This window comes from Watersipora subatra, chromosome 4 (assembly GCF_963576615.1).
Source record: "Watersipora subatra chromosome 4, tzWatSuba1.1, whole genome shotgun sequence".
Taxonomy (NCBI): domain Eukaryota; kingdom Metazoa; phylum Bryozoa; class Gymnolaemata; order Cheilostomatida; family Watersiporidae; genus Watersipora; species Watersipora subatra.
Genome location: NC_088711.1, coordinates 42,322,194 through 42,349,301, shown reverse-complemented (window position 1 = coordinate 42,349,301; position 27,108 = coordinate 42,322,194). Strand labels below are relative to the sequence as shown.

General features: G+C 35.1%; 1 protein-coding gene across 2 annotated transcripts; it reads right to left on the bottom strand.

Annotated features, from left to right (window-relative positions):
- Nucleotides 1-1,163: 1,163 nt before the first annotated feature.
- On the bottom strand, nt 1,164-27,108 carry LOC137395296 (Golgi pH regulator-like). Of its 2 annotated transcripts, none has more exons than XM_068082184.1 (15): nt 26,978-27,108; nt 22,906-22,965; nt 21,319-21,422; nt 17,948-18,054; nt 16,888-16,998; nt 16,537-16,657; nt 15,533-15,613; nt 14,227-14,318; nt 12,496-12,584; nt 9,834-9,926; nt 8,096-8,191; nt 4,858-4,947; nt 4,648-4,713; nt 2,602-2,660; nt 1,164-1,706 (listed from the first exon to the last, which is right to left on the bottom strand). In XM_068082184.1, the coding sequence occupies exons 1-15, from the start codon at nt 27,017-27,019 to the stop codon at nt 1,553-1,555; spliced, it is 1,365 nt and encodes a 454-aa protein (XP_067938285.1). In that variant the 5' UTR covers nt 27,020-27,108; the 3' UTR covers nt 1,164-1,552. The 2 variants fall into 2 exon arrangements, with proteins under 2 accessions (XP_067938285.1, XP_067938286.1); XM_068082185.1 differs by having other exon boundaries at nt 26,974-27,101.

Sequence of the window (27,108 nt, the reverse complement as noted above, 5' to 3'; positions counted from 1 at the left end):
TATACATACAGTATACGTGCCGTATGTATATATACCCCATGTATATATACCCCATGTATATATACATACAGTATATAAATACCATACTAGTTATATACTGTATATGTATACCGTACTACATAGTGTATGTACTGTATATATACTGTACTAGCTATCAAAAATCGTTGTACATATCTTTGCAGCTACTGTCAGTTTCATGACCTGCCATGTTAATCATCCCGCTGCTACTTTAGTAGCCGCGTGATGATTATAGTATTACTTCACCGTATTAGCTTATATTATAGTAGAACTCTAGTTGTAATTATATATAATTTATATATATACATGTATACCTAGGTATATGTACAAACAAACTTTTGTATATATGTATACTTGTGTATATATGTACAAAACCTTTTACATCCGGATGCCCTTCTTGCAACCACACCTTCTCAATCATCTTGGACGACGTGCAGAGTATACGTTGAATCTATTCAACCATTCGAGCATGTCGACAACATGACCAGTGTATTTTACAGCATGGGAGAAATTTAAGACCAGATGCTCGTCCTGACATCCTCAGGTAGATTCCTGAGGATCAAACCATTTTACTGCCACTTGGCATATATATACGTATATGATTATATATATATGTATATATATATATTCTTTTGTAAATACAGATAACCATTTGGACGTGTACAACTCAATATACACATGTAACACTTTCCTCACAGCTTGGTATGCCAGATAATGTAACTCCAACTTGTCTACCTTTTTCTTACTAATCCTACTAATTTCAAAAGAAAAAACACGAAACACTGGACTCAATAGCCCTGTATGGGAGTCGTCAGCTCACCTGAATAAATGCGATATGCACCCTCTCAGGTTACCTATGCTGTTAATTTGTATGATATTTTAGTCTTTTACAGTCTATGATTTTAGTTTCACAGATAATATAGAACTTGGTGAAGATTTTATAAACCGTTTCATCACCTTTTGGTAACATCGACGCATCTAAGATTTTAGACAAAGAACACTAAAATGTTGAAATAGATTCAACTAATCAACAGTTGAAACACTCCAATACTCAGCATAGCCTACAAATTGGAATCAATGTTAAATTTGCATGTGTTTGTAATCAGTTGTCATGAAGCTGCAGGTATATGATAAAATGGAGGACGTAAAGTAAAAACCTTCAAATTTGACCTTCAACAATAAATAATATAAATGTAATAAACAGGGTTATTACTGTTGGCCTAAGGTTGTTTAATACATTTTCAGCACATATTGTCATACACTTGGTTCTGTTGTTACGCATGAAAATCACGTAAACTCTCGGGTTCACACTAACAAGCTTGAAATAAAACACCTAAATCTATTTAGGCATTTGTTCATTTGCATTTGTCATTGCTCAGTTGTCATATTGCAAATTCGCTAAGATAGGAACAATGAATGATCCTGGTGGTGAGCGCAGACAGAACGGCACCATGCAATCTTAAACACATTGCATAAATGAGAGTAAATGCGCGGATAGACCTATAAGAAGGGGAAGATCCTGAGACGCCCGCTGTCAATCGTAGGCGGAATAGGACTTCTCTGGAGCCGATTTATGAGCTATAAAAAGGAAGAATATGCTTGACAAGGCAGAAATGAAGAATATCACATCAAACCATCTGTGATAGAAGCTGAACTGGAGATCTCCAAGCACCTCTGTTATAATAGTCCTGCAAACAGACAGACCTGTTTATATTGCTTTCGATGCCAGACACATCTGAATGAAAATATGTCCAGCAATAGAGGCAAAGCAGAAGAAGGAATTACCAACATGAAAAATTGTGGACAAGTCTTTGAAAAGGTATAAACACTGTGGTACTCAGCTAAACGGGAATTTGTCTGATGCCAGAACTTTGAAGTTTATGAAAATTAATGCAATACAACAAACCATAATATCTTCACTGCAAAATCGGCAACAACCCGCATCATGAATATTGACAATCAATATTGGAAAAAGTACGAAACATTTTATATTTGTACAAAGTATGCCGTTTTTTATTTAGATTGTCACAAATACAAACAAGCCCCGAAGCCACAATGAAGCCATGTTTGAACGTTGAGAAAAAGATCACACAATACAGGATTTGAACTCCGACATGCAGCTTAGCATGACGATCTCTCATGGTGCAGCGGACTGCCAGGGTACATATAACAAGAAACAGGCACAGAAAGACAATAAAGAGTAGGAAAAAGATATAGCAGAAGGTAGGTGAAGAGAAATTATAGGAGGTGAGTGGAAAAATATTATAGAATATACGTTAATTGAGATGCTAAGAGATAAGGGACAAAAGTTTGTAGCAGAGGTGAAGAGAGATCATAGCAGAGAGGTGAAGAGTTCAAAACAGAAAGGTGAAGCAAAATTATAGGAGGGAGGGGAAGAAAGATTCTAAGAGGGAAATAAAAAAGATATTAAGTAAAAAAAGTGTACAAAGGAGAATTAAGAAAAGTTACAAGCAAGTAGGAAGACTATTCCCAAGAAAGATGTCTTATGGACAACAGCTATTCAGAGGCTGGAAACAGGGAACCAGTAGAGATTGTAAGTCAGAGATAAGAAGAAAAGCTTACCTATATTTTAGAGGCATATTCATCCTCATTAGTAGTACTGATGATACAAAATACATGCCCTAAAATAGTAACAGAGGAGGTTAGCAAAGAATCCATATAGGTCAATTCATGACATCGATCTAATAGAATAAACAATCCAAATAGGTCAATTCATGACATCGATCTATTAGAATAAACAATCCAAATAGATCAATTCATGACATCGATCTATTAGAATGAACAATCCAAATAGGTCAATTCATGACATCGATCTATTAGAATAAACAATCCAAATAGGTCAATTCATGACATCGATCTATTAGAATAAACAATCCAAATAGGTCAATTCATGACATCGATCTATTAGAATAAACAATCCAAATAGGTCAATTCATGACATCTGATCTATTAAAATAAAGAACCGAAATAGGTCAATTCATGACATCGATCTACATGTATTAGAATAAAGAATCTAAATAGGTCAATTCATGACACCGAGCTATTAGAATAAACAATCCAAATAGGTCAATTCATGACATCGATCTATTAGAATAAACAATCCAAATAGGTCAATTCATGACATCGATCTATTAGAATAAACAATCCAAATAGGTCAATTCATGACATCTGATCTATTAAAATAAAGAACCGAAATAGGTCAATTCATGACATTGATCTACATGTATTAGAATAAAGAATCTAAATAGGTCAATTCATGACACCGATCTATTAGAATAAACAATCCAATTAGGTCAATTCATGACATTGATCTGTTAGAATAAAGAAGGCAAAAAAGCAGGTTTTGAATATCATCGAACTGCTTTAAAGAATTTTGGTAATGCATAGGAGAAAAAAAGGCTCACACAATATAAAGCCAAACATTTATATTCAAATTTAATTCGTTTGGAGAACTGCTTTGTATGCCATAACCATTGCATGTTGAAGCAAATATTTTTATTAAAATGCATTGTAATAGATTTAATACGCCCTCATCTAAGAACCTACAATAATTCCTTGATAAATGTGCAGATAATAACAGAGGAATAAAACTAATACTTTACAAAGAGAGATGTAACGTATTACTAACAAAAATAGTTCTATATTGTTACTCTACCCAATAGACAGCTGAACACAAGTGTAGGCGAGGAAATGTGCAAGTCCAAAGATAGAAACGATTATAACTACACAGTCCATTAACTTACTCCAACTTAAACTAGGTGAAGGTTAAATGAACTCGGCAGACCATTTTATCAATTTTAGCTTTTTCACGTTTTCTTTTTAATTTTTACAAGCCTTTTTGCTTTCACTTACATAACTTCCATGCTTTGAGAAACTCCAAATGTCGAGCGTTGAAACTTATTACAAGTGCAGAGTGAAATATATGCTCACACTAGCCGAGTATAAAAGTATTAAAAACAGCTCATAAACAATGGCAGGTAATGTAGTTGCCTGCCACTTGCCATTAGCCTAGCACATTGCCAATGGCTAATTTGAGCAAGCTAGTAAATTTACTAATAAGAGCCTTGAGAGCAAGCTTTAGCGACATTGTACCTTAACACCGAGTGCTATGTTAAGTTTAGAGTTATAGTGTTAGAGTTATTTTAACCCAGATAACGGCTGATATCGCCCAATAACTCCACTGCAGCTCAATAGGTTAGTTTATCGTCTGATGAACGGGAGGTTCCGAGGTCAAATCTTCTGCCATACGGATTCGTCATTGCTAGATACTAACCAGCTATAGCTGGAAAGACCGACTGACTGAGATTTATATACATAGACTTACATTGGTCTTGGAAAATTCAAAAACTTTAGAAAATTGTAAGTCCAGGTTTGACTGTAGATCAAGCATATGTAATGATTGTCCATGTGAGTTGTTTCTGCTGCAGATCAAGACAGCTGATAATATTGAGTACAAACTAAAAGCTGTCAACAAAATCAATTTTCTAGATAAAACATACAGCCAGGAGGTTAAAAACCTCGCTCAAATCTTGGCATAACAGTAGCGTTTAAATGTAGCTCTTGTAGCCTAGGGGTCAACATAACTATGATGACAGTGTACCAACGTACCATTAGTTGAGCGAGGGCAAGTACTATAACATTGGATGAGCGTCTACTCGCCAGAGCGTAGAAGAACTGCAATAATTCAACATGAGTCTCAGTCAACAGGGTGCCTAACAAGTCTCCAGTACTACTGCAATGTGGCTGAGAGGATATGAAAAGAAAAAAAAAGCAATATACCAATGGAATGTGATAGAATAATAATAATAATAAGCATACCTTAGTGAGAGTAATAAGAAGACCACGAATTGAGGTGATCACCATGATTCCAATAAGCCAAAATGATATCTGCTGCGACCAGAAAACAACCTGTAACAATCAGTCATTTCATTGGGCTAATTTGTTTTATTTTATAAAAAATTTATTTTATTGTTTTAGTTTTTTTTCTCATGATCTAAGTTGTTTTAAACAGCATTAACCCATTGTAGCCCCATGTTACACCCCTGTTACATCACCATAATTCTTTTCTAAACTCATAATAAAATGATTTCATTGGCTTGGGAATACTATTAACCCAAACTTAAACATGTGTAACAAGAAATAATAAGATCTGATTGGCTGCAGAAGCATCATGTGACCATCATGTGATTATCAAAATGGCTACCTCTACCATTTTTTGATGAAATGAAAACAAGGACTAAAATTTCTGCTTTCTACAGAGATAATAGATCAGGTGAGTAACTAATTTCTTGTTTAACTTTCTCTGCATGCCTTTCTGGTCATGACATTAAGTGTTTATGTTATAAAAAATAAAATTTGGTAAAAAATATTAGTTTTAAAACTACCTGATACACCGGTGTAACAATGGGCTTGAAAGACTATGCTACTTAATATATTGATTATTATTCGCTATGTAGTCAAGGTATGATAGAGCCATAGGCTCACTATTATATTTACTTGTATGCATAAAACTGTTCTGTCAGTCACCATACATTCTCAATTATAGTGACAATGACCTCTGCAAGTGGCAGTGATAGCAACCAGCGACCCAGGCTAGTATGTGTACAGAATATAATAGACATGGTCAACTGTGATGAGAGCAATGCCAATGATATTTTGGAAGAGGATAGCGATGCTGATGAAGTCATGCTCATTCTTTATGACTTTGACGTGTATACCAGAGGTGAAGCCAAAGAACCGAGTTGGGACAGGGGGCTGACGTTATCCTGAAGCTCACTTCTACTCCCAAACAAAATTGTCGATATAAAATTTATGCTGACAACCTGTTCACTAGTCTTCCTCTAATCAGAAAGCTAAACGAGAGATGCTGTACACCGGTACAGTGCGATCAAATCGGCTTCATGGGTGCAAACTGAAAGACAAAAAAGCACTCAAAAAACTCGGCCGCGGAAGCTATGATCACAGTGTTGAAGAGGTCAGCAACATATCTGCCGTCTGCTGGTAAGACAATAAAGCTGTAACTTTGCTCTCTAGCCAAACTGGAGTTGAGCCTATTGGGGAAGCGAAGAGATGGGACAAGAAAAACAAAGTAAGCGTCATTGTTCCGCAACCGGCTGTCATCAATGACTATAATAGACACATGGGTGATGTGGATCTGTTGGATGGATTTCTTGCCCGATATCGCTTCGCTTCTCGATCCAAACGCTGGTACACCTATATGTTCTGGCATATGCTGATGATTTGCCTCATCAACACATGGTGCATGTACAAAAGAGACTATAGACTGGTGGGAGCTTCGGAAAAAAAAGGATGACGAGAAGACGGTTTCAGGCAGCAGTAGCAGCAGCACTCATAAATATTGATGCGTCCAAACCTGGGCGCCCACGAACTTCTCTAGATGAAGCACCGCAGAAGAAAAAAACATGTCAAATGCGATCGGAAACAGGTTTGGATATTTGCTTTGATGGTAGGCTACTCTCATTGGCCACACAGAGTTGAAAAGTGAGGGAGGGGCAAGCTGCGCCAGTCTAACCTGACAACAAACGTATGTGCTCAATGTAATGTCAGGCTGTGTTGTTGGAGATCGCAACTATTTTCTGGAGTACCACACTAAATAATGGTTTTATTGTGGCCCAAAGCTTTGGCAATTGATATTATACATTTAGTAAGCCTACATTTGGCAACAACTTACATTCAGAATATTTTACACTTTATGTTTAATTTATTGTAAATAAAAGCAATTGTGACCCCAAACCCCAATGTTACATATATGTTACATCCTGCCGATTCCATTCTAATAATGAGCGAGCCGAAATTTTGGTTTTTGTAGCTAAATTGACCCTTCCCTGTTTTAAATTCAAAAAGAATTAATCTAGTTCGTGTATATTTGCATCCAAAGGGTTAACCAATGATGATAGAGTTCATATCTATCAGCAACTGGCAGTGAGGAAGTGTGTCAAAGGGTGAACTAACGGACACTTGTTAAACTTGTCAACACTGTCAAACCTCTGTTCAACACTGAAGGATTTATGTATGTAACATTAATAAGTGTCGCTACTTTGATGTTAGGTTCGAGAAAGGAGAAGTCCCGATGCGTATTGGATACTGATTAAAGAATGGTATATATAATGAATATAAAAAACCCCCACTTATCCAAAAATCTCTATTTTGGAATACCTAAGGAGTAGTCAAACAATAGAACTATTCATAGATACATGTATAATGAAGAGAGTAAATTTACAAGGGCAATACATTCGTATTTCCTATATTCTATATTGGAAGTATGAATGTGTTAGGAAACCATGTGACTGAAATACTACAATACTCTCTTTGACCTGCCAACCACTGACCACGGTTGATGGTTGCTGGTTGCTGGTTGCTGGTTGCTACTAACGCCAGTGACAGAACACATTCCTTTCACTGATACATTTAAAACTAAAAATATCCTTGTGGGCGCTATCCAGAGAATATTTTCAATTGTCTGACAGGCCATCAATGCATAATTTTGCTGTATTGTAGGCTCAGCAAGGGATGGATAACTTCAAGATGTTAACTTCAAGAACTATCTACAAGCCTAGAGTTGACAAGATGAGACAATTCTCTATTACCAACATTTACACAGCAGCCAATCATTTGATGCACCGTCTAAAGATGACAAGGCCAAACAACATCGGTAGTTATCCATTTTAGAACTATTCAGAACACCAAACCAGTTAATGTACAGGTACAAATAACTGTACCATGTACATCAACTGTACATGTACATTAAAAATTTACAACAGTACACTGTACTGTTGTAAATTTTTAAGGCTATTAAATGAAACTGAGAATTGAAGAACACCATAAAAAAATAATCACATAGACAAATATTGTGACAATCTGGGAGAAGAGAACTGCTTTTAAGCAATTCCATAAAATTCAATAAATTTGACATTCAGTGAGGAAGAGAACAAGAACTGGAAAGCTAAAAAACAAAAGGTATGATACTGAGATATACGTGAGTATTACATACACTCATGTTAAGCGCACGCATGTACAATGCAAGAGTAAAACTTACGTCAAACCGAATGCCAAGATAATTGACAGCAATTTCTATTGTCTTCGTGATGGGATCCGTTTTCCCAACTCTGTCAAATATTATGTTTATAGAAGCCTGCAATTACAAGCATCGAGTCTCAATATATCAATATATTTCAATGAACTACCAATGATTCTCAATATAGCCTGATGCAGTGCAGAAGATACAAAAAGGTCATGTAAACAAAAAAGAATGTAAGGATAATTCTGGGTAATGTCTAGTTAGAGTCCTTGAGAATGTTACTAAATATCAATTATATTGTATTAGAGCTGAGAAGGTGTCTAAACTATCACCAATTTCATCGTTGTGTAAAATAGATATTTTTACAACGCCACACACAGATATAAAAAGCCCTTTCCACACGTAGGAAGACTACATAACTAACACATTTACTATATCATTGATTTGATGATATGTATTTGTTTTCTGGGTATTAACTATAAAAGCACAGAGAGTTTAAGACTGCTCGCATTTAACAGTGTAATACAAGCTTTGAAGTAAATGTAAAAAGCTACTCGCTATGAAAGCTTGCTACAACATTCATACAGCAAAAAACGGTGAATAAAATGACAAGATTTTGAATTTACCTAGTAGAATGACGTAATAGATATAAATGTATCATTATTAATATTACTACCACTACTATTACTGCTACTACCTTGCTACTACTACTAATACTATTACTACTATTATCACCACTACTATTACTACTACTACTATTACTACAACTACTATTATTACTACTACTAATACTATTACTACTACTATTACTACTACTATCACTACTACTAATATTACTATAACTACTACTACTATTACTACTACTATTATTATCACTACTACTATTACTACTACTATTACTACTACTATAACTACTAATATTATTATTACTACTATTATTATCACTACTATTATTACTACTACTAATACTATTACTACTACTATTACTACTACTATCACTACTACTAATATTACTATAACTACTACTACTATTACTACTACTATTATTATCACTACTATTATTACTACTACTAATACTATTACTACTACTATTACTACTACTATCACTACTACTAATATTACTATAACTACTACTACTATTACTACTACTATTATTATCACTACTACTATTACTACTACTATTACTACTACTATAACTACTAATACTATTACTACTACTATTACTACTACTACTAATACTATTACTACTACTACTATCACTACTACTAATATTACTATAACTACTACTACTATTACTACTACTATTATTACTACTACTAATACTATTACTACTACTATTAATACTACTATCACTACTACTAATATTACTATAACTACTACTACTATTACTACTACTATTATTATCACTACTACTATTACTACTACTATTACTACTACTATAACTACTAATACTATTACTACTACTATTACTACTACTACTAATACTATTACTACTACTACTACTACTACTATCACTACTACTAATATTACTATAACTACTAATACTATTACTACTACTATTATTACTACTACTAATACTATTACTACTACTACTACTACTACTATCACTACTACTAATATTACTATAACTACTACTACTATTACTACTACTACTATTACTACTACTACTACTATTACTACTACTACTACTACTACTACTATTATTATTACTACTACTATTACTGGAACTATTACTATGGTAGATTGCTGCACTTACCATCCCTATCTTTCCTATACAGTAAAACGAGAAGAAGTATCCAAGGAAGTTGTAATATTTGCCTTTAAATGTCTTTGAAAACTGGATTCGTGCCTGAAACACCAGCAATTTTTTGATTAGCAAATATAAGTCAAGCATCCCAATTGTATAATCAGAGTGTTAAACCAACAGAACAGGTTGACTCCACGAGTAATCAGTTCTGATATGGGAACCCAAAAGGAATGCCCAACTTCCAAATACTTAACCAATCTTAGAACTAGGTAATCAGAGCTGTCATACTAACTACTAAGTATGTAATCTACTAACAGTAACAGGGTAGCAAGGTTTACTATTCCTAGCTGGTAATCTATGGATCAACTATTGGCTCATGTCTGCTCCATATAATTGTTATGAGACCAATCGTTATTGTTCTAAGGGTCTGACCCTTGAGGTTTAAAATTTACTTACACAAAATTTTACTAGATTTTATCAGAAAGTATTGGTAGCCTATTTTTCTATCATTTTCAGACACGTGCGGTATGCTGTCACTAGTTTACATCAGCTATTGTGTTGCAGCATTATGCGTCTCTATTCTGTTGGTCTCTTTGTAACTATAGACGTCATAATCGCACATTCGCTTGATTTGAGCATTTTAGCCGGGATTAAGTTTTGTCAATTTCAATCTAGAAAAGTCCTGGCAGTCAGATCACCTCAAACATGAAAAACAATCACAAATGATAGAAAAATACCAATACTTTCCAATAAAATCTACTAACATTTCATGCAAGTTCATCTTTAGCAATCAATAATAGGAACATTTGTGATCTCTTCACTGACCACTCGATGCAAGCAATTTTTTTAAAATGGTTTGAACAACATATAACAAAATACAGCAATATTTGTCTGCTCTTTCCTTAAATGGTATTTAAAATGAACGAAGACATCGATTGATTTTCATCTAATAATGCCTGCCATATGCTGGAGAAACTATCACCGAGCAGTCGCTAAGGTTTACTAAAACATCATTCGGTGAGAATTCAGAAAACAGGTAACAGGTTTCTCTTAATACGATACAGGAACAGTAGTAGTGCCGACAGTAGTAGTGCCGACAGTAGTAGTGCCGACAGTAGTAGTGCGAACAGTAGTAGTGCCAACAGTAGTAGTGCCAACAGTAGTAGTGCGAACAGTAGTAGTGCCGACAGTAGTAGTGCCGACAGTAGTAGTGCCGACAGTAGTAGTGCCGACAGTAGTAGTGCCGACAGTAGTAGTGCCGACAGTAGTAGTGCCGACAGTAGTAGTGCCGACAGTAGTAGTGCCGACAGTAGTAGTGCCGACAGTAGTAGTGCCGACAGTAGTAGTGCCGACAGTAGTAGTGCCGACAGTAGTAGTGCCGACAGTAGTAGTGCCGACAGTAGTAGTGCCGACAGTAGTAGTGCCGACAGTAGTAGTGCCGACAGTAGTAGTGCCGACAGTAGTAGTGCCGACAGTAGTAGTGCCGACAGTAGTAGTGCCGACAGTAGTAGTGCCGACAGTAGTAGTGCCGACAGTAGTAGTGCCGACAGTAGTAGTGCCGACAGTAGTAGTGCCGACAGTAGTAGTGCCGACAGTAGTAGTGCCGACAGTAGTAGTGCCGACAGTAGTAGTGCCGACAGTAGTAGTGCCGACAGTAGTAGTGCCGACAGTAGTAGTGCCGACAGTAGTAGTGCCGACAGTAGTAGTGCCGACAGTAGTAGTGCCGACAGTAGTAGTGCCGACAGTAGTAGTGCCAACAGTAGTAGTGCCGACAGTGAGCACAATGAACCTCTCTTTTCCTTTGACTTTTCCAGTATTTGATTTATCAGTAACTGAACATACCAAGGATTTAAGAAAAGACAGACATATTTGCATAAGGGAAGTTTGAGCAGAATTAAACATTTTTAGAAGATAAAATAAGCCCACTAGTAGAGTAGGGGTCATAACCTTCTTAGCTACAAGCTTTGAGATTGTTAGTCAGGCTACATACCTGTAATTTCATTTCAAACAGAAAAGTTTTTTACGTTGTCATATATAAATCTTAAAACCAAAAAGGGCAACAGTTAGTCAACTAAATAAAATAAATGGTATGACATATAGCAACGTCCTCAAACATATAGCCCTATCAAGTAAACCGCAGGTTTTACTTTTTTTGTAGTTTAAAAAAATATACCACAAAATATACCGCAACAATATGATTGTTGCGGTATATTGTTGTTCAATATACCGCAACAGTCATATTTAATGCGGTAGTAGATTGTTTACTATCGCATTAAATATGATTTTTGAAGCAATACTCATCTCATGACTGGTAAATTTTTTAAACAAATTAAGGAAATGACAAAAAGCAAATAGATTGTTTACTACCGCCTGTACATGGTACTTCAATGTGACATTTGTCTCACTATGCATTCAATGCAACACTCGAATTGCACTGAGGGAAATTGGTAAAATGATTTGGCTTACATTTAAAACAATTTTTTCACTGAAAAACTTGGCTAGGTAGTAGAATTTAATTAAAAAAATGCTGCTGATCTAAAACAATTTGTTATATAAAAGTACACTTTAGCACACTCAGTTCCTTTCCTCACTGTCAAAGAGCCAACTGAGCAAATATTCCAATGCCTAACAGGTCATATGACTAAAAACTAGGTCTATGAAGTACACATACCTCTGTGTGCTTGAGGTCCACCAGCTCAAGGAAGAGTTGCCGGCTTACCTCCTCCGTGGCCTGGACATCCTGTTTCAACTGTGAAAGATCTATGGATAGCTAAGGAACTTTTTGAGTTAGTCTATAAACTGTTGTTTTACAACTAAATACCCAAGTGGAAACAAACGAACTTTGGCTCTGTGTTTGCCCTAGTTATGCTCATCACCCTGTGCTCATTTGCGCTTCTGATTGGTCCATGAATTTTTATGTTCTAGTGCTTGCCTCTGCTGGAAAAATAGCTTGATTGTGACTCTAAGGATGCACCAGCAGCAGTGTCATAGATGCACCGGCAGCAGTGCCATAGATGCACTGGCAGCCGAGTCATGGATGCACCGGCAGCAGTGTCATAGATTCATGGGCAGCAGTGTCATAGATGCACTGGCAGCAGTGTCATGGATGTACTGGCAGCAGTGTCATAGATGCACCGGCAGCAGTGTCATAGATTGCCCCTAATTACCACAGCAGACCTCAAACCGAACTAATTGAACCTAGAGAGAAACTATGGAATGCTATGCGTAGATCCAACACGTCATTACTGAAGTGAGTTATTAATGTACAAAACCTACTAGTCATGAAATAACCAACAAGGCAGACAAATACTAGTTATTCGTAATAATAAACACAAAGGTGAAAACTCATCTCATTACATGCTAAAACAAATTTATAGATAAAAGATTTAGTTCATGTAACTTGTTCTCCTGTCGATTATAAAAGCTATAAATAAAAATTATGAAAGACTAGCACATGTAGAGTTGTTCACACTTTGTAATAGATGTTTCTCTCATTCCATCTTGGGCATAAATGTAACATACAGTCTATAAGTTACATTTGTGCCCGAATGCAAGTGCACAAATAGTCATTGTGATAGTGTGTATAGTCAGAGTGTGCATAACTCTATTAGAGTTAGTGTTACAATATGCATTAGCAATAATGTATAATAACATGTTACACTTGCATTCTACACACTTGCCTATTGAGTCTTATTCATAGAGCTGCTCACATATAAATAAACGCATGAGAGCCCACTCTCTGCCATTTCAAGCTCAAGTCACTGAAACAACACATGATAGTCAAAAGGTTAAACACCAAAAGGCTATCCCCATCAATCTTTTACCAGAGTATATTGTCCATTCTGTCATATGCTGTCCAAACTGATATCTCTTTGTATCGAAGACTGATAAAGAAAATTAAAATGCTCTCAAACATCATGTTTTAGAGTTGGGCTACCTGATATGATATGGTCAGTTATGTTCATAATCTAAATACTCTCAATGCTGATGAACCGTGTTATTAGATAATTGCTGTCTGAAATACTCAAATCACATTTCCAATCTACCTGACCATCCATTACATTCTTACTTTCCGAGACAATCTACTACACCTTATATCAAACACCAACACCTTGCCAATCTACATTATAAAACAGAGTTATGCAAAAAGAGCTTTTTCTTCCAGAACACATATTTTACTTTAATATTCTTCACTCTATTTTATTTTTTGTCTCATTGTCTGATTTGCTTTGAATGGCCTTGACCAGTGATAATAGCTCATATCTATCTATCTCCGGTTCCCAAACCAAGTCACGGGAAGCAAGTGAGAGTCCCTTCTTCAACCCAAATTACTAACAAAACATAAGGATGCCCTCTCTGATGCCCCAACCCATATAACTGAAGACTGAAAACTGAAGGATACCCATTGCTCGACTACTCATCGGGTTGTTGAAATAGCCCCAGAATCCTGGCCTGCTGCTAACACCTGATTGCTCACGCTCAGCCATGGCTATACTACAAGAGAGATGCATACCATTACTGTGATTCTGGCTATGCCATAAGTTTTAACCAGTTATCCACTTGGAGTTATCCTATGAATGCTGCATTCAACAATATGCAACCAACGCAGTAATCAATCACTCTTTTCTCAGGATGACTACCAAATCACGCCAGTAGAAAATTTTTAGTATTTCTTGTATTGTTTTACGACAAGCCATCAACTATCGTAGCCTAAAACAATATTTACAAAGATCCCAGGTCAGAGCTCATAGTGATACCTCAATAGGCATACAATTCCCCAATGCTAAAGACGCTGTCGCGAGGCGGTGCCTTATTTCTTTCGCTACCAAATCAATTACTGTACCGGGACAAAAATACATATTCGGTAAAACCGAACATTTAACAGGACCACATAAAAGTTGTCATAACTATAAGCTGTCGCCTCGACTAGCTGCAGTGCTACTGCACATGTAGGCCTCATCTTGCCTTAACGAGTAGGAAATAAGCTTTCATTTATTTTGTTTAATATAATCCATATTATACCTATATCTTTATGTTCGCTTAATATTATATTTCAACTAATTGAGGAAATAAAATACACAGACACTTTTGAACCACAAGGTCTATAAAAAATGTTTTTAAACCAAATTATTCAGCCTAAAATTTCACATCAGCTGATACCATAAAATTGCTATAAAAGTGTTGCAGAATGAGCTTGCACATTTTTTCTGCCATTTATGATACAGTCGTGAACATGTCCGAGCCAGACAATTTATTAGTATTATTACAGCTTATAGCATTTTTATTATTGCTAAAAATAAAAATAATGAAAATAATTACTTTCAGTAGTACTATTGACCAATAAAAATCATCCAAAGTCTATAAACCTAAAATTAGACAAAAACCTTTGTAGATGTAATGCGTCTGACATGACCGATCATTGTTAAAAACTACAATGAAAAATAAAGTTTTTGTAAAACGAAACTACGTTCAGTGTAAACAAGTTGTAAACATAGTTTCTATTAGATCAAGGCATGCAGAAAATCTTTTTCTTTCGTTTAATTTCAGATACGAGTAATTAATTAGCTAATCACTAATCAGAAATGCTTTGTACGAAGCTTACTAGAGCTGCATCACGGGCTCTTAGCCATACGCAAACACTTTGCCGAGCCGTACTGCAGGACTTGTGGTAGCGAAAGAGATATAGGGTAGTGTGAGACAGGACTTACCGCTTTTTTTTCAGGAGTATTTGATCTGTAGTTTGGAGTAGTCTCCTCTCTAATGCATCAATATCAGAGTCCGACACATTTCTACAACATGATGAAAGTTTATACAAACTAGTATGCTGGCTACCATATGCGCGATGAGAGAGCATTGATTCGAAGGGTGGTCGGAGTGCCACAGTTGGTATCGTGACACAGTTGATAGCTTGCCTGTCTGCGAAACGCAATACCGTAGTTTGATTCCCGTGCGATCCAATTTTTTCTGATAATAAGAGCGTAGCTTCCGAAGAACAAACACAGCTCTTATTATAATAAAAAAATGACACATGCAATCTATCTACACATTGGAAATTAATGATTTCTGTATTTATCTAAAGAGCGTTTGGTAGCATCGTGTGATTGGTGAGACAAGTATCAGTCACAGCTATATGGTGTATACCACATACAAATTACAGACTGCATACTTGCAACACATGTAACATACAAACCACCTCCACATATGGTATATGTAGAATAAAACTTACCAGTATAGTCAAATTTTTTATCACTGCAAATCTATTTCTCGGTGTCATTCGTCAGTGTTTTTGTTTGAACGATAACGATTTGTAGTGAAGAAAAATTTAGCTTTCAAGATAATTTTCAGTTTAAACAATAACTCCATTTATTATTTACTTTTAGTATGCTGGCAGTCCCGTGAGCCATGAAAGATCATCATATGTAACAAGTATACGCATAATTATTCCAAAAATGGCAAGGTGGCAGAATGGCGCAGTGGTTGGCGTGTCAGTCCACCAAGCATACTATCTAATTCGATTCATGTGCGAGGCAATTTTTCCCTAACACTCTTAGCATTGCTTCAGATAGATGAATACGACTCTTATTATAGTAAGGAGTGGTGTAAAGGTCTTTAAGCTTTACTATATCTCATTTATGTTTAGTTGTAGAATTGCTTTTTGAACACAAACGTAAGATAACCAACTATGTATACTGATATATATTGCAGGACTTACCGAACAAAGTAGGACATATATGTGTATGGACAGTTAACCGCACCAAATCCTGAAAGCAATGCCATCAAGGTTACACCTATAACCCCAACTCTACCGATGCATTGCTCTATGCTCAAAATACCTACAACAGTGAGCAAAACTGTGAGTGACTAAATACTCCATATGTTGATGATGAATAGTTAAGATACAGGAACAATGTTTCCATTGAAGGATTAACAGAAACAAATTTCTATGAGCAGAGAGCGCTTTCGCATTACTTTTAAAATGTGCAAAATGGGACAACTCCAACAATTTTTAGTATCATAAAAGAAAAGATCAAAGTAGGACAAATCCAGTACTGTGAAAGCATACCATGCTTAGGGCTGTGTATAGGGAAGGGATCTCCTAGCTTCCAGAAAAGCAGCAGAAAACCAATCCACAGAAGAAAAGCAGCAGCTGCCCGCATCACCCTCCATTTGGGTACTAAGGGTTACAGGATAGCATCCATAAGAAGACATCAAACTACACAAGTATTTCCATTGATTACAGTTACTAGGATAACTCCATCAAGTTTTTGAGTGCCTTCTATTCCTCTGACAATTTCTTTATGGTTCGATGGTAACTTGATTGGTTTAAGTGAACTAAAAATTGCTTCGGGCACTATTAATGGAGTTTTATTTTGATGCTATTATCCAGATATGTTTCTAATCTTTTTTAAAACATGGTCCTGCGGGGCTATGTTCAGGCAAAACAATCTGTTAACACCACGCAGTTGAGTAAAGTCTTTGATAGAGAATCACCAAATTTCAAGTTAGTCGAAGTATAAATTTTCTTGCAACTGACTAAAATGTGCATGTATTATTGGTCAAGGCTCAAAAACCAACTACGAGTTTCGACCCACCATTTGATGACAATAAAAATAATTGTGTATTAGTGTAAAATTATTTTACATAAAATGTTTAACACCATAATATTAACAGTCTGTAGCACCTAGCCATGAACTAACAGGACCTTGAATGTAAATGATAAGTAATGAAAACATTACTTGTATCTTATAATAACATATATCTGAATAATAGTATTCAATGCAACTGTGGTAATGGAAGGACTAACGCAATCAGTGGTATGATTTCAGAATCCTTAATACAAATTACCTAGTTGATTAATTAAAATGACATTTTCTTCAGTTGTATTACACCTGGCCGTAACAAGATAACTAGTGCTGACATCAACAGTGCAATACTCACTGCTAATACCACTAAAGGTGAAAAATACAAAACAAACTTTCTGTTCATGAGTCATGACACGTAACTCATATTACTGGGATACTGGGATATGCTTTGCACCAAGCGCATTATCTAACCTTGTGGGTTTCTAAACCATACCACACAACCATGGTTACATCCAAGGAAAATATTCTCAAGTGTCTCACCGAGTTTGAAGTGGGCCATGACAAAGTAGCCAATGGAGAAAGGAATGACAACGATAACAATGGAGAGCATGGCATAGAGAGTTATTTTCCATTGTAACAGCCGATAACTACAATTAACAAAGCAAAGAGTATATGGTACAGCTCCATAACTGAAGGACATACTGCTCACAAAACATGACTAGAAAAGTTTTCGATGCTCTCTGTAGGGTGTCAGCTGTTACTCACATAATTATCAAACTCCGAGCAGCTTCACAGATTTTTTTTGATGACTGGTCATGCAATGTTTGCTAATGTATATTATATATATATATATATATTATAAAATTATACGTAGCAGCAGCAAAGCTTAAACATTTGCGAGAAAAGGTTTTAGGGGCAGGCAACTTTAATTCAAATAAATAGTAGTTACAGTTGCAATAGTTACATAGGCGACTATCTACTTCACTAACTAAAAAATAAATGCCAACTATGAGTTGCCAAATGGGTAATTAATTTTTATTGCCTAATAATCGTCTTGAAAACAAATCTTACCATGGGTGTAATTAAAGGTTCGCAGACACTCCACCTAATTCTTTGGACTAGTATTGCTAAAGATTTATATCTATCGGGGCCGGCTGTCTATTAATATACGAACAATAAAATATCACTGCTGCAACAGTTCAAAAGTCGGCAAAAGTTGAAAGTTTCTTTTTTTTCATCAAACTCATTTAAATATTAAGGAAATTACATGTGCAAAACCTCCTATTTTTATCTGCGCTAAACAGTAACCTTGAGCATGTAGCCATATTGGCCATCATACAACCAGGGCAGCGATTATAATGATTTGTGAAATGTGAAATGATATGTAAAACTGATATGTGAAATGTTGATTTTATATAAAATGACATGAAATCATTGGCATAGATATGCTTCAATCTTGACCCTTGCAGCTGCTAACACATTTTCAAGACATCATTTGTAAAATATTGATATCCCAAAACATCAGCTCAAGTAGCCAGCCCGTTATAGACAATTACAGTTGTTATATGACCCTCTAGCAGATAAGCAGGAGCCAATCATCATGCCAGGTAAGAGCAAAATGATATGGAGTCAAGTTATAAGATCCTAGCATGCTGCAATCTGTCTAGCACCCCTCAAACGCCACATGCTCAAGGTCATACAGACGTGATGTATGCCACTAGTCTTTGTGTGTAGTTTATGAAGCAGGTTGATTATTATCAAGGAGCTATTTCGACGATCACATGTCGATTTTGTTCAGTCACAATAAAAATACAAAGTTGTGGTATCTAAAACCAGTAGCAACTATAATGATGTTAATGTGACGATGATGAAACCCGAGTTAATGTGCATCCAATCACAACGCCTGACAGTCACAATGAGAAATTTCTGTCTTTCACACTCGTAGTTTTAAAATGACCGGTGCTGAGTAATATATGTTCCTAGAACTAGTAGTTTAGCTAAGAATCTGCTAGTAAGGGTAAACTTGAGCGGTCCGTGTCACAATGCTAATAGCTTTCTGATAACAATAACAAGAACTGAACGGACATATAATAGCTAAGTGCGTTTGTTTTACATTAAAAATTAAAATATGAAATGAAGTCGGATTCAATACACTTTGAGATGAACCATTGGGTTGAATGGCTACAGACATCAACAAAATGCTTCTGTTGCATTGCAAACGCTTTTGCGATGCATGGTTTTGAAATAAACACGTTGGTCTACATTGGTAGAAACAAAACCGACGCAGCTGCGATTGGCTGAAATGGTGGATTATAATGATCTAGATTCGATTTTATTCATTTCCAATGCAAACTGGTTGCATCCAATACTGGCTTTCAAAAAATGATGACAGCAAAGATTCACACAAATGATAATTTAGATGTAGATAAAAATACTCTCTCTTGTAGCATATATGTGAAAGCTGTGAAAGCTTGTGAAAGCTGCTACCACGAGGTAGAACTGTTTATAAAACGTTTCAGATGGTCATTTCGATAATTAAACATGTTAAAATCCTTTATTTTTTATATTTTTGTACTTGGCTGCTTCCATCATTGACGTATAGCATTTATTGTCTTTAAAAAATATAGCAATGAAAATAACTGCACAAATGCTACTGCTATCAAAAACCGTTGATAAATGTTAAAATACAAATATCTTAAAAATGCTTCAGTAACGGTACAGGACGTCATGGGCTTCACATGACTGAGGATAATTCTTAGTGGTCAATCTACTTGGCAATACACCCCATTGTTTAGTAGCATCGGTGTGCAGTCACAGCAAATACATGTATGTATAAACTAATGTATTTCGTTAGTGTGTAGCCAGGTATTGATGAGTAATCAGACATACACCAACATTGTTACTTAAGTAAAATTGAAATACTCGGTCAAAAATAGTCAGTTTACTAAGTACTTTAAAGCCTGGGACCAAAATAATTCAAGAAGTTGTCTTCCCATTGATCCTATCCCAAAAAAACTCGGCAGTGTGTAGTTTCACTTTGTTTTTCCCTCCCTTCCTGTTGAGGTTTGATTACAGAATTTATTTTGCTTTGTGCTTGATATATTTTGATTACAATTCCAAAGTTTCAACTAGGTCGGGATACAAGTTCTCGAGATATTGCCAAAATACTGAGAGAGCATTTCAAACTCATCAAGAAATGTGAAATGGCTGCTGACAAGCCATTAGTTTGTAATAACACACTGATTGAAGGCTCAAGAATGGACATAGCTAAAAGGTTCTCTTCAGCAACAAGAGCTTTACACTAGACCTGTTTCTTTTTCTATCCATAACGAATATACACACTCTATCAGACGTACTACAGTCATTACGTTTCTTCAGTTACCTCTAAAACTTCACTTTTTAAGAGAATGAAAAACATTCCCTCTATTTTATTTCTGTCATTTCATTGAATTCTACAAGCTTGAAGATTCAAAATAATATTCAGTTCGGAAAGGGCAGTACTAAGTACATTCACAATCGATGAAATGTTGTTAATACAGTCTAGGATTATGGAACTTGCTTGTATTTTATGTACAAGGCCGGGCTTTAAAGTGTCGATACAGATTTTACACAACGAACTGTTAAAACCTGACAGATTGTACAATGAATAAAAGATTTCATCACCGTTCTTGAATAAATATATAGAAAAGGTCTGATGAAGGCGTTACCACCAAGGCAGCCTACGAGTTATGCACACAAGCAGAAATATCTGTCTACAACTTTAAACTAAGTCTCTACTAGGTGATGAGATATCGAAGATTCAACAACGCAATTGTGCATCGACGAAATTAAGGAACGTCAATACAGCGACGAACTGAACCTCCGATGCCCCATCGTCAGAACGATAGGGATTTGTTAAACACTTAACTAACCTTGCATCCAGAAATCCGATAATCTCGAAGATGATTAACTCAAACATGGTGCAGGAGAGAGCAAATGTGAGAGAGAAGACGAGCAAGACAATAAAATGATGCACCTGAAAAGATATAAAAATACACAAATGTAAGAGATATGTTGAGACAACAGAAAATATTAAATTCTATCTACACTTAATATTGTTTTTAGTTAAATTAGAGTAAAACAGTTACATAAATGAAATTGGATGAGACTACATAAATAAAAAAACTGCCAGCAAGTTTAGCAACAAATTTATTGATGTAATAATCAATGTGTAATAATGTTTTTGTCATAATATTTATGTGCTGTGAAACATTTGTTTACGTTACCGAATCCGTGTTACTAACAATAAAGTATGGTTTAATTTTCACATTTCACATCCCGCATGGCAATCTTTGTTTCAAATAAGTCAGTCTTAACTTTCCCTCGAAGCAAATGCAAAGGTTTTATAATATTTCTTCTTTAAAAGGAAATTTGTTTTTTCTTTAAGATGAAAGTTTTATGCATTTAAATCGCCACCGCTTTTAGTTACGGACTAATTTTTTAATGTTTCCTACTATACGAGGCCTCTACATACAAATTTACATGCTAGAGTGCTGAACTCTCGTAAGTTGGAGCATATATTGCAGTAAAACGCTCTGTAAGTCACTCTACTTCTTTTACAAACTGAAAGACAAAACACTCCTTAATACTCTAGATAATCACTATTAGCGACACAAAATCTGCTTTAGGCTACACGAAATTTACACATTTTCATCTGTTTTAAGCTTTCTTTTTAATTTTTACTTTCAAACTAACTTTTCAGCCTTTACAGCCTTTTAGCCCTACTTACTCACAAAACTAATGCTTAGAGAAACTTGGAACATCGATGCTGCAGATTAGTTTTGGTGAAGCGTTAAGTATTCATTGAAATTTTATCTGATGTATTGAAAGATTGATAGGCATCTAGTACAGTTTTGGGACAGATAAACTACGTACTCTCTTAACATTTCTCAATTTGGAAACGATAATACAACTCCTTACATTAGGACACAACCTGTGACTAAATCAGGAAAAACATCACATGAAAATCATTATTATCAAGTTTTCAAAACATAAAAATTTTTTGAAAGCAAGATGCTGTCTGAATGCATACATCTTTAGCCAACGATACAACCGAAGATGCAAAAAGTCGCGAAAGATTCTAAACTTGCCCACAAACTAATAATAATTTTGATCCGACACGTGGGTGTTATGCGCATCATGACATCTAAGATCACACAGAATATCTCCACAAATTTGACTTCTCATAGATGATCTCAACATTCACAACTTTTAGACTAATACAGAATCTCTATTCACGCACGAGTTCTTTACAAGAAATAACTTCTACACAAATGCAGGCTACAAACATTGGCTCTACACTGACTCGAGCACAAAACTAGGTTATTTTGGGAATGTTAGTGTCTGCAACTGTTGTAGGCCCTATACACGAAATGAAATTATAATGTTATTATGTTATCTAATGAAAATGATGATATGTTGAACGTACTTAGTAACGTACCACTTGGAACATTCCCTACCTCATAGTCTTTGAACAATCCTTTCAGAAAAAAGACGTAACCTCCACCAAAGAATACAACCTACAAACCACAGGATTCAAATGTTGATACAAAAGTATTCATATAAATGCAGGTGTATCAAGTCAACCATGACAATTATTTTTAAGCACCCTCAATCTTTGATATTACAGAAGCAAAATTATTCTATACAGAAATAAATAGATTTCAATTTATCTATTCTACATCTTATACATAAATAGATTTCAATTTATCTATTCTATATCTTATACGTAAATGGCTTTCTATTTATCTATTCTATATCTATATCCTATACATAAATAGGTTTCTATTTATCTATTCTACATGTATATCTATATTCTATACATAAATAGCTTTCACAATGTTTGGGCTTATTCTATAGCAACTCAAAAATATTATAAACTTCCTCAGCCTTTCTGTACGCCTGCAAGCCTCGACTTTTTTTTTACCTCTACATACAAATTTTGTGACATGGAACAAAAACTTTGAGCAAATATTTGTCTTCACATGAAAAATTATTTCGGATATGGATTGTCTAAAATGACTCGAAACAACAGTTTTGTACCAATTAAAAAGAAAAGAGAAAAATAATAGTAAAGTATAAGCGAAGTTGATTAAAATTACATCTCAAGTAGGTTGAGTTATGCCACAGATATCTGTCACTCTCTTTACCATAGACTTTAAACATTGCCAAGCCTACATACTGTTCATTCGTCTGTGTCTAGACTAAGGCAACAAAAAACCTCCTTTTTACTGATTATTACTATAATTAGTTTTGAATATAGTTTAAGCTGTTATATTTAATTTTTGCATAATTCTGTGGAACGTTTTCGTTTTAATGTTTTGCAATAACTTAAAATATCTTTTGCCACTTTTAGACTCTGTAAGGAATTGATTAACATACAATGTATTTTGATAAAAATATTTGTTTCAGCATAGAAAAAAACATTGAAACAAGTTAACTTCATATTAAAGGTTTGATTTTACTATTTTGTAGACTTTTTTGGTAATCTGATTCTTTTCCTTATTATTACAAATGAGGGCTAGAACTACAATTAATGCAAGCCAATTTATATGCAGTGTAATGAGTAATAAGTAATGACTTGCCCCGCAATGAACTACCTAAGTAGTCTGCTCTTCACTCAGTTTCAATATATCAACCGTATAGGCGAACTAGTGTTTTGATATTTTTGATAATTTCAATGACAACACAATTTTGGATAGTATGGCACCTTACAGTGCCCCGAATTAGCAACCCGAGTTGATAAACCGAGTTATATTTACTAACTCGAGTCTGTAAAAATAAGGTGTAATATACTGCTATTACGGTAGCATAACCGTAGATCTGGTTTCAACAATGGTACACTGACAGGCACCTGTTAGCTAATAGAAATTAAACTATATATGTATGTACTGTAAAACTAAAACTTATTGCTTCTACCAGGAACTCAAGTTTACAAGGCACTAGTTATTAACCAACTTTGAAGAACTTGGCTTCTGCAAACCGAGAACATCTGCTCGAAAGCAAGTTGAAAAACCCGAGTTACTGTTTCCGAGTTGGCAATGATCTGACTCGAGTTTTTAAATATATCTCGGTTTATCAACTCGGGTTGCAAACCCGGGACACTCTAATCCGCCATACATTCTAGTTTTACAGGACATATATAAATAGTTTAATTTCTATTAGCTAACGGGTGCCTGTCAGTGTACCATTGTTAATATAACCACATCTACAGTTATGCTACTGTATTACCAGTATATTGCACTTAATTTTTACAAACTCGAGTTTGTAAATATAACTCGAGTTGTAAACACAAATTGTGTTCATCAAAAACCCAGCCAGAGTTCTTTGAACAACAATCCAAGTTCAACAACTTGGTTTGAGAACATGGATCGCGAGGCACTGTAAGGCTCCATAACATAGGTTTCTCCAATTGTCAAAGAAGAAAAAATTATTCGCCAACAACTTATGCTACAATATGGGTGTTAGGTTGGAAGATTGTGTGATTTTCTAAGCTGGTAAAGAAGAGCGAATTGATATTACTAACTACATGTATGTTAGTTTGAACTCAAGTCTTATAATCTCCAAGGAACAATTTGTGCTAAAAGACTATACTGCTATCTCTGAAACCTGAAAGTAAACATTACCATTGAATAGACCGCATGGTGATCTTTCACTTGGTCTACAGACTTTCCAGCTTACCACTATCAACCAATTTATTGTATAAATATAATTCATCAGAAATGCATTCCTGCAGATTTTTAATGAAATTTTTATTACAATGTCGCAGCAAAAATGTCTTTTTTTGGAGTTTGCATTGTTTTTAGTCAACAAAATGTATACATTCTAAAAGAGCACATTCTACTGCACACATTGGTACATACACAAATATTGCTTACATTTGAAAAAAATCATAAAGTTTGATATCTCCATCACCTTAAATGATCAAGGTTATCAGCTATGTCAATGATAAGGGTGAATACCGGAGTGAATTAAAGTTAAAATGATAGCCTGTTTTAATAGGAAAAGTATACAAAGGTTAAACATGATGTTGAAATGTCTTAAAAAGATTGAAAACGGTAGGAAGGATAATGCAAGAATTTATCTTAGAGTGTCCTAACAATAAAATAAGAATTTTGTGATCAGAATTAGATGATCACCTAAAATAAGTATCACAATACTCTAAAATACTTGCACAATAATTTTGTAGCTTTGCAAGAAATTTTTAATTAATTGTTAAAGCAAGTTAGGCACAGAAGTAAAAAACAGTGGAGATCGCTACAATGCCAGCTAGCAGCTAAGAATTTTGATTTCTCATTAAATACCAGGTCTCTTTCACATTAACTCAAGCACCTCACTGCCATAGTAATAGTCGACACATTTAATTGGCTAGGTAACATGTTCATCTGCATTTACTGACTGAATTGGCATATGAGGCACATCACTTAATGATTGTAGATTATGTCCAAAATCAATTTACAGAAATAAAAAAATGGGAAAAATATTACTGAAACACAAATGGTCATAAAAAACTCCATCAGCTGTTTGCCAACATTTTCCGATGTAAAATTAAAGCATGATATGATGACCGCTATATTAAACAAAAATTCAGCATGCATTGAAATTAACACCGGAACAGTTTGTTCTAATACCGTATATTATCCAACTGTAGACCTCTATTGAATGGTTTATAAATCAAGGTGAATCCAAGTTGAATTCTATAATGAAATATGCAATTAAAGAATGCACTTCAAAAATCACCTTTTGTATGCACTCATTCCTGATAGATGAAGTTCAAGTTACAGTAGACATTGAATGATGAAAATAAAACTAATACACTAAGTGAGAGTTTTGTCCATAGAGTTGTTATAGTTTTTTTATTAGTCATTGTAAAGGCTATGCATTTCTACATTTTTGGCCCAAACTTCATTCGCAAATGCTCCATGCCTTGTGCCAGATCGCCAAAAAATATAAATGGTTTTAAAACTGCCTGGTTATCGTAGATCAACCTCTTAAAAATTAAGAATAGTTGCCCTCAAAGAAGCTTTCATGGATTTTTGTCATGAAAGCAGTGTAGCAATTTGTGTTGAAAAACGACACGCGAGCTGTGGGCTTGCTGATCAGAAATGAAAGAAATCCTGGACAACACCATACTTACTAGCGTCGGCACCAAATTTCAAACATAAAAATGTTCAATGATGTATAGGTTAATGATTAGATTACTTACTGAGTGATGAATATATTTTTGAATAGTAAACAAACTTAATATATTGTTAACAAAACGGTAAGCTAACCCAGCCTTAACCAATGCAATGCTAGCCGACTAACTTTGACACGTTTGCTGCACCGGAATTACATCATATATTCGATAAATCTGCGATCAGAAAGTTAAAATACCAAAGGCTTTAATAAAAACGTTCACAGTAAAGCGTTTGATGCTAGTGACGCAAGTAAAAATTGTGCGTCACTTAAATACTACAAAGACTTTTCAACTTGATGTAACTAAATTGGCACGCCTTCGAACGCACCAATTTATATTTGATGCTTACCTACCTGAGAAATAAGCATAACAAGAAAATCTATCACAAATGACATGGTTTAGATATGAGATGAGTTCATATGACCATATTCAGTAAAAACTGTTGAAGGTTGCAACTCAGCCGCAATGCAATCTCACATCCTGA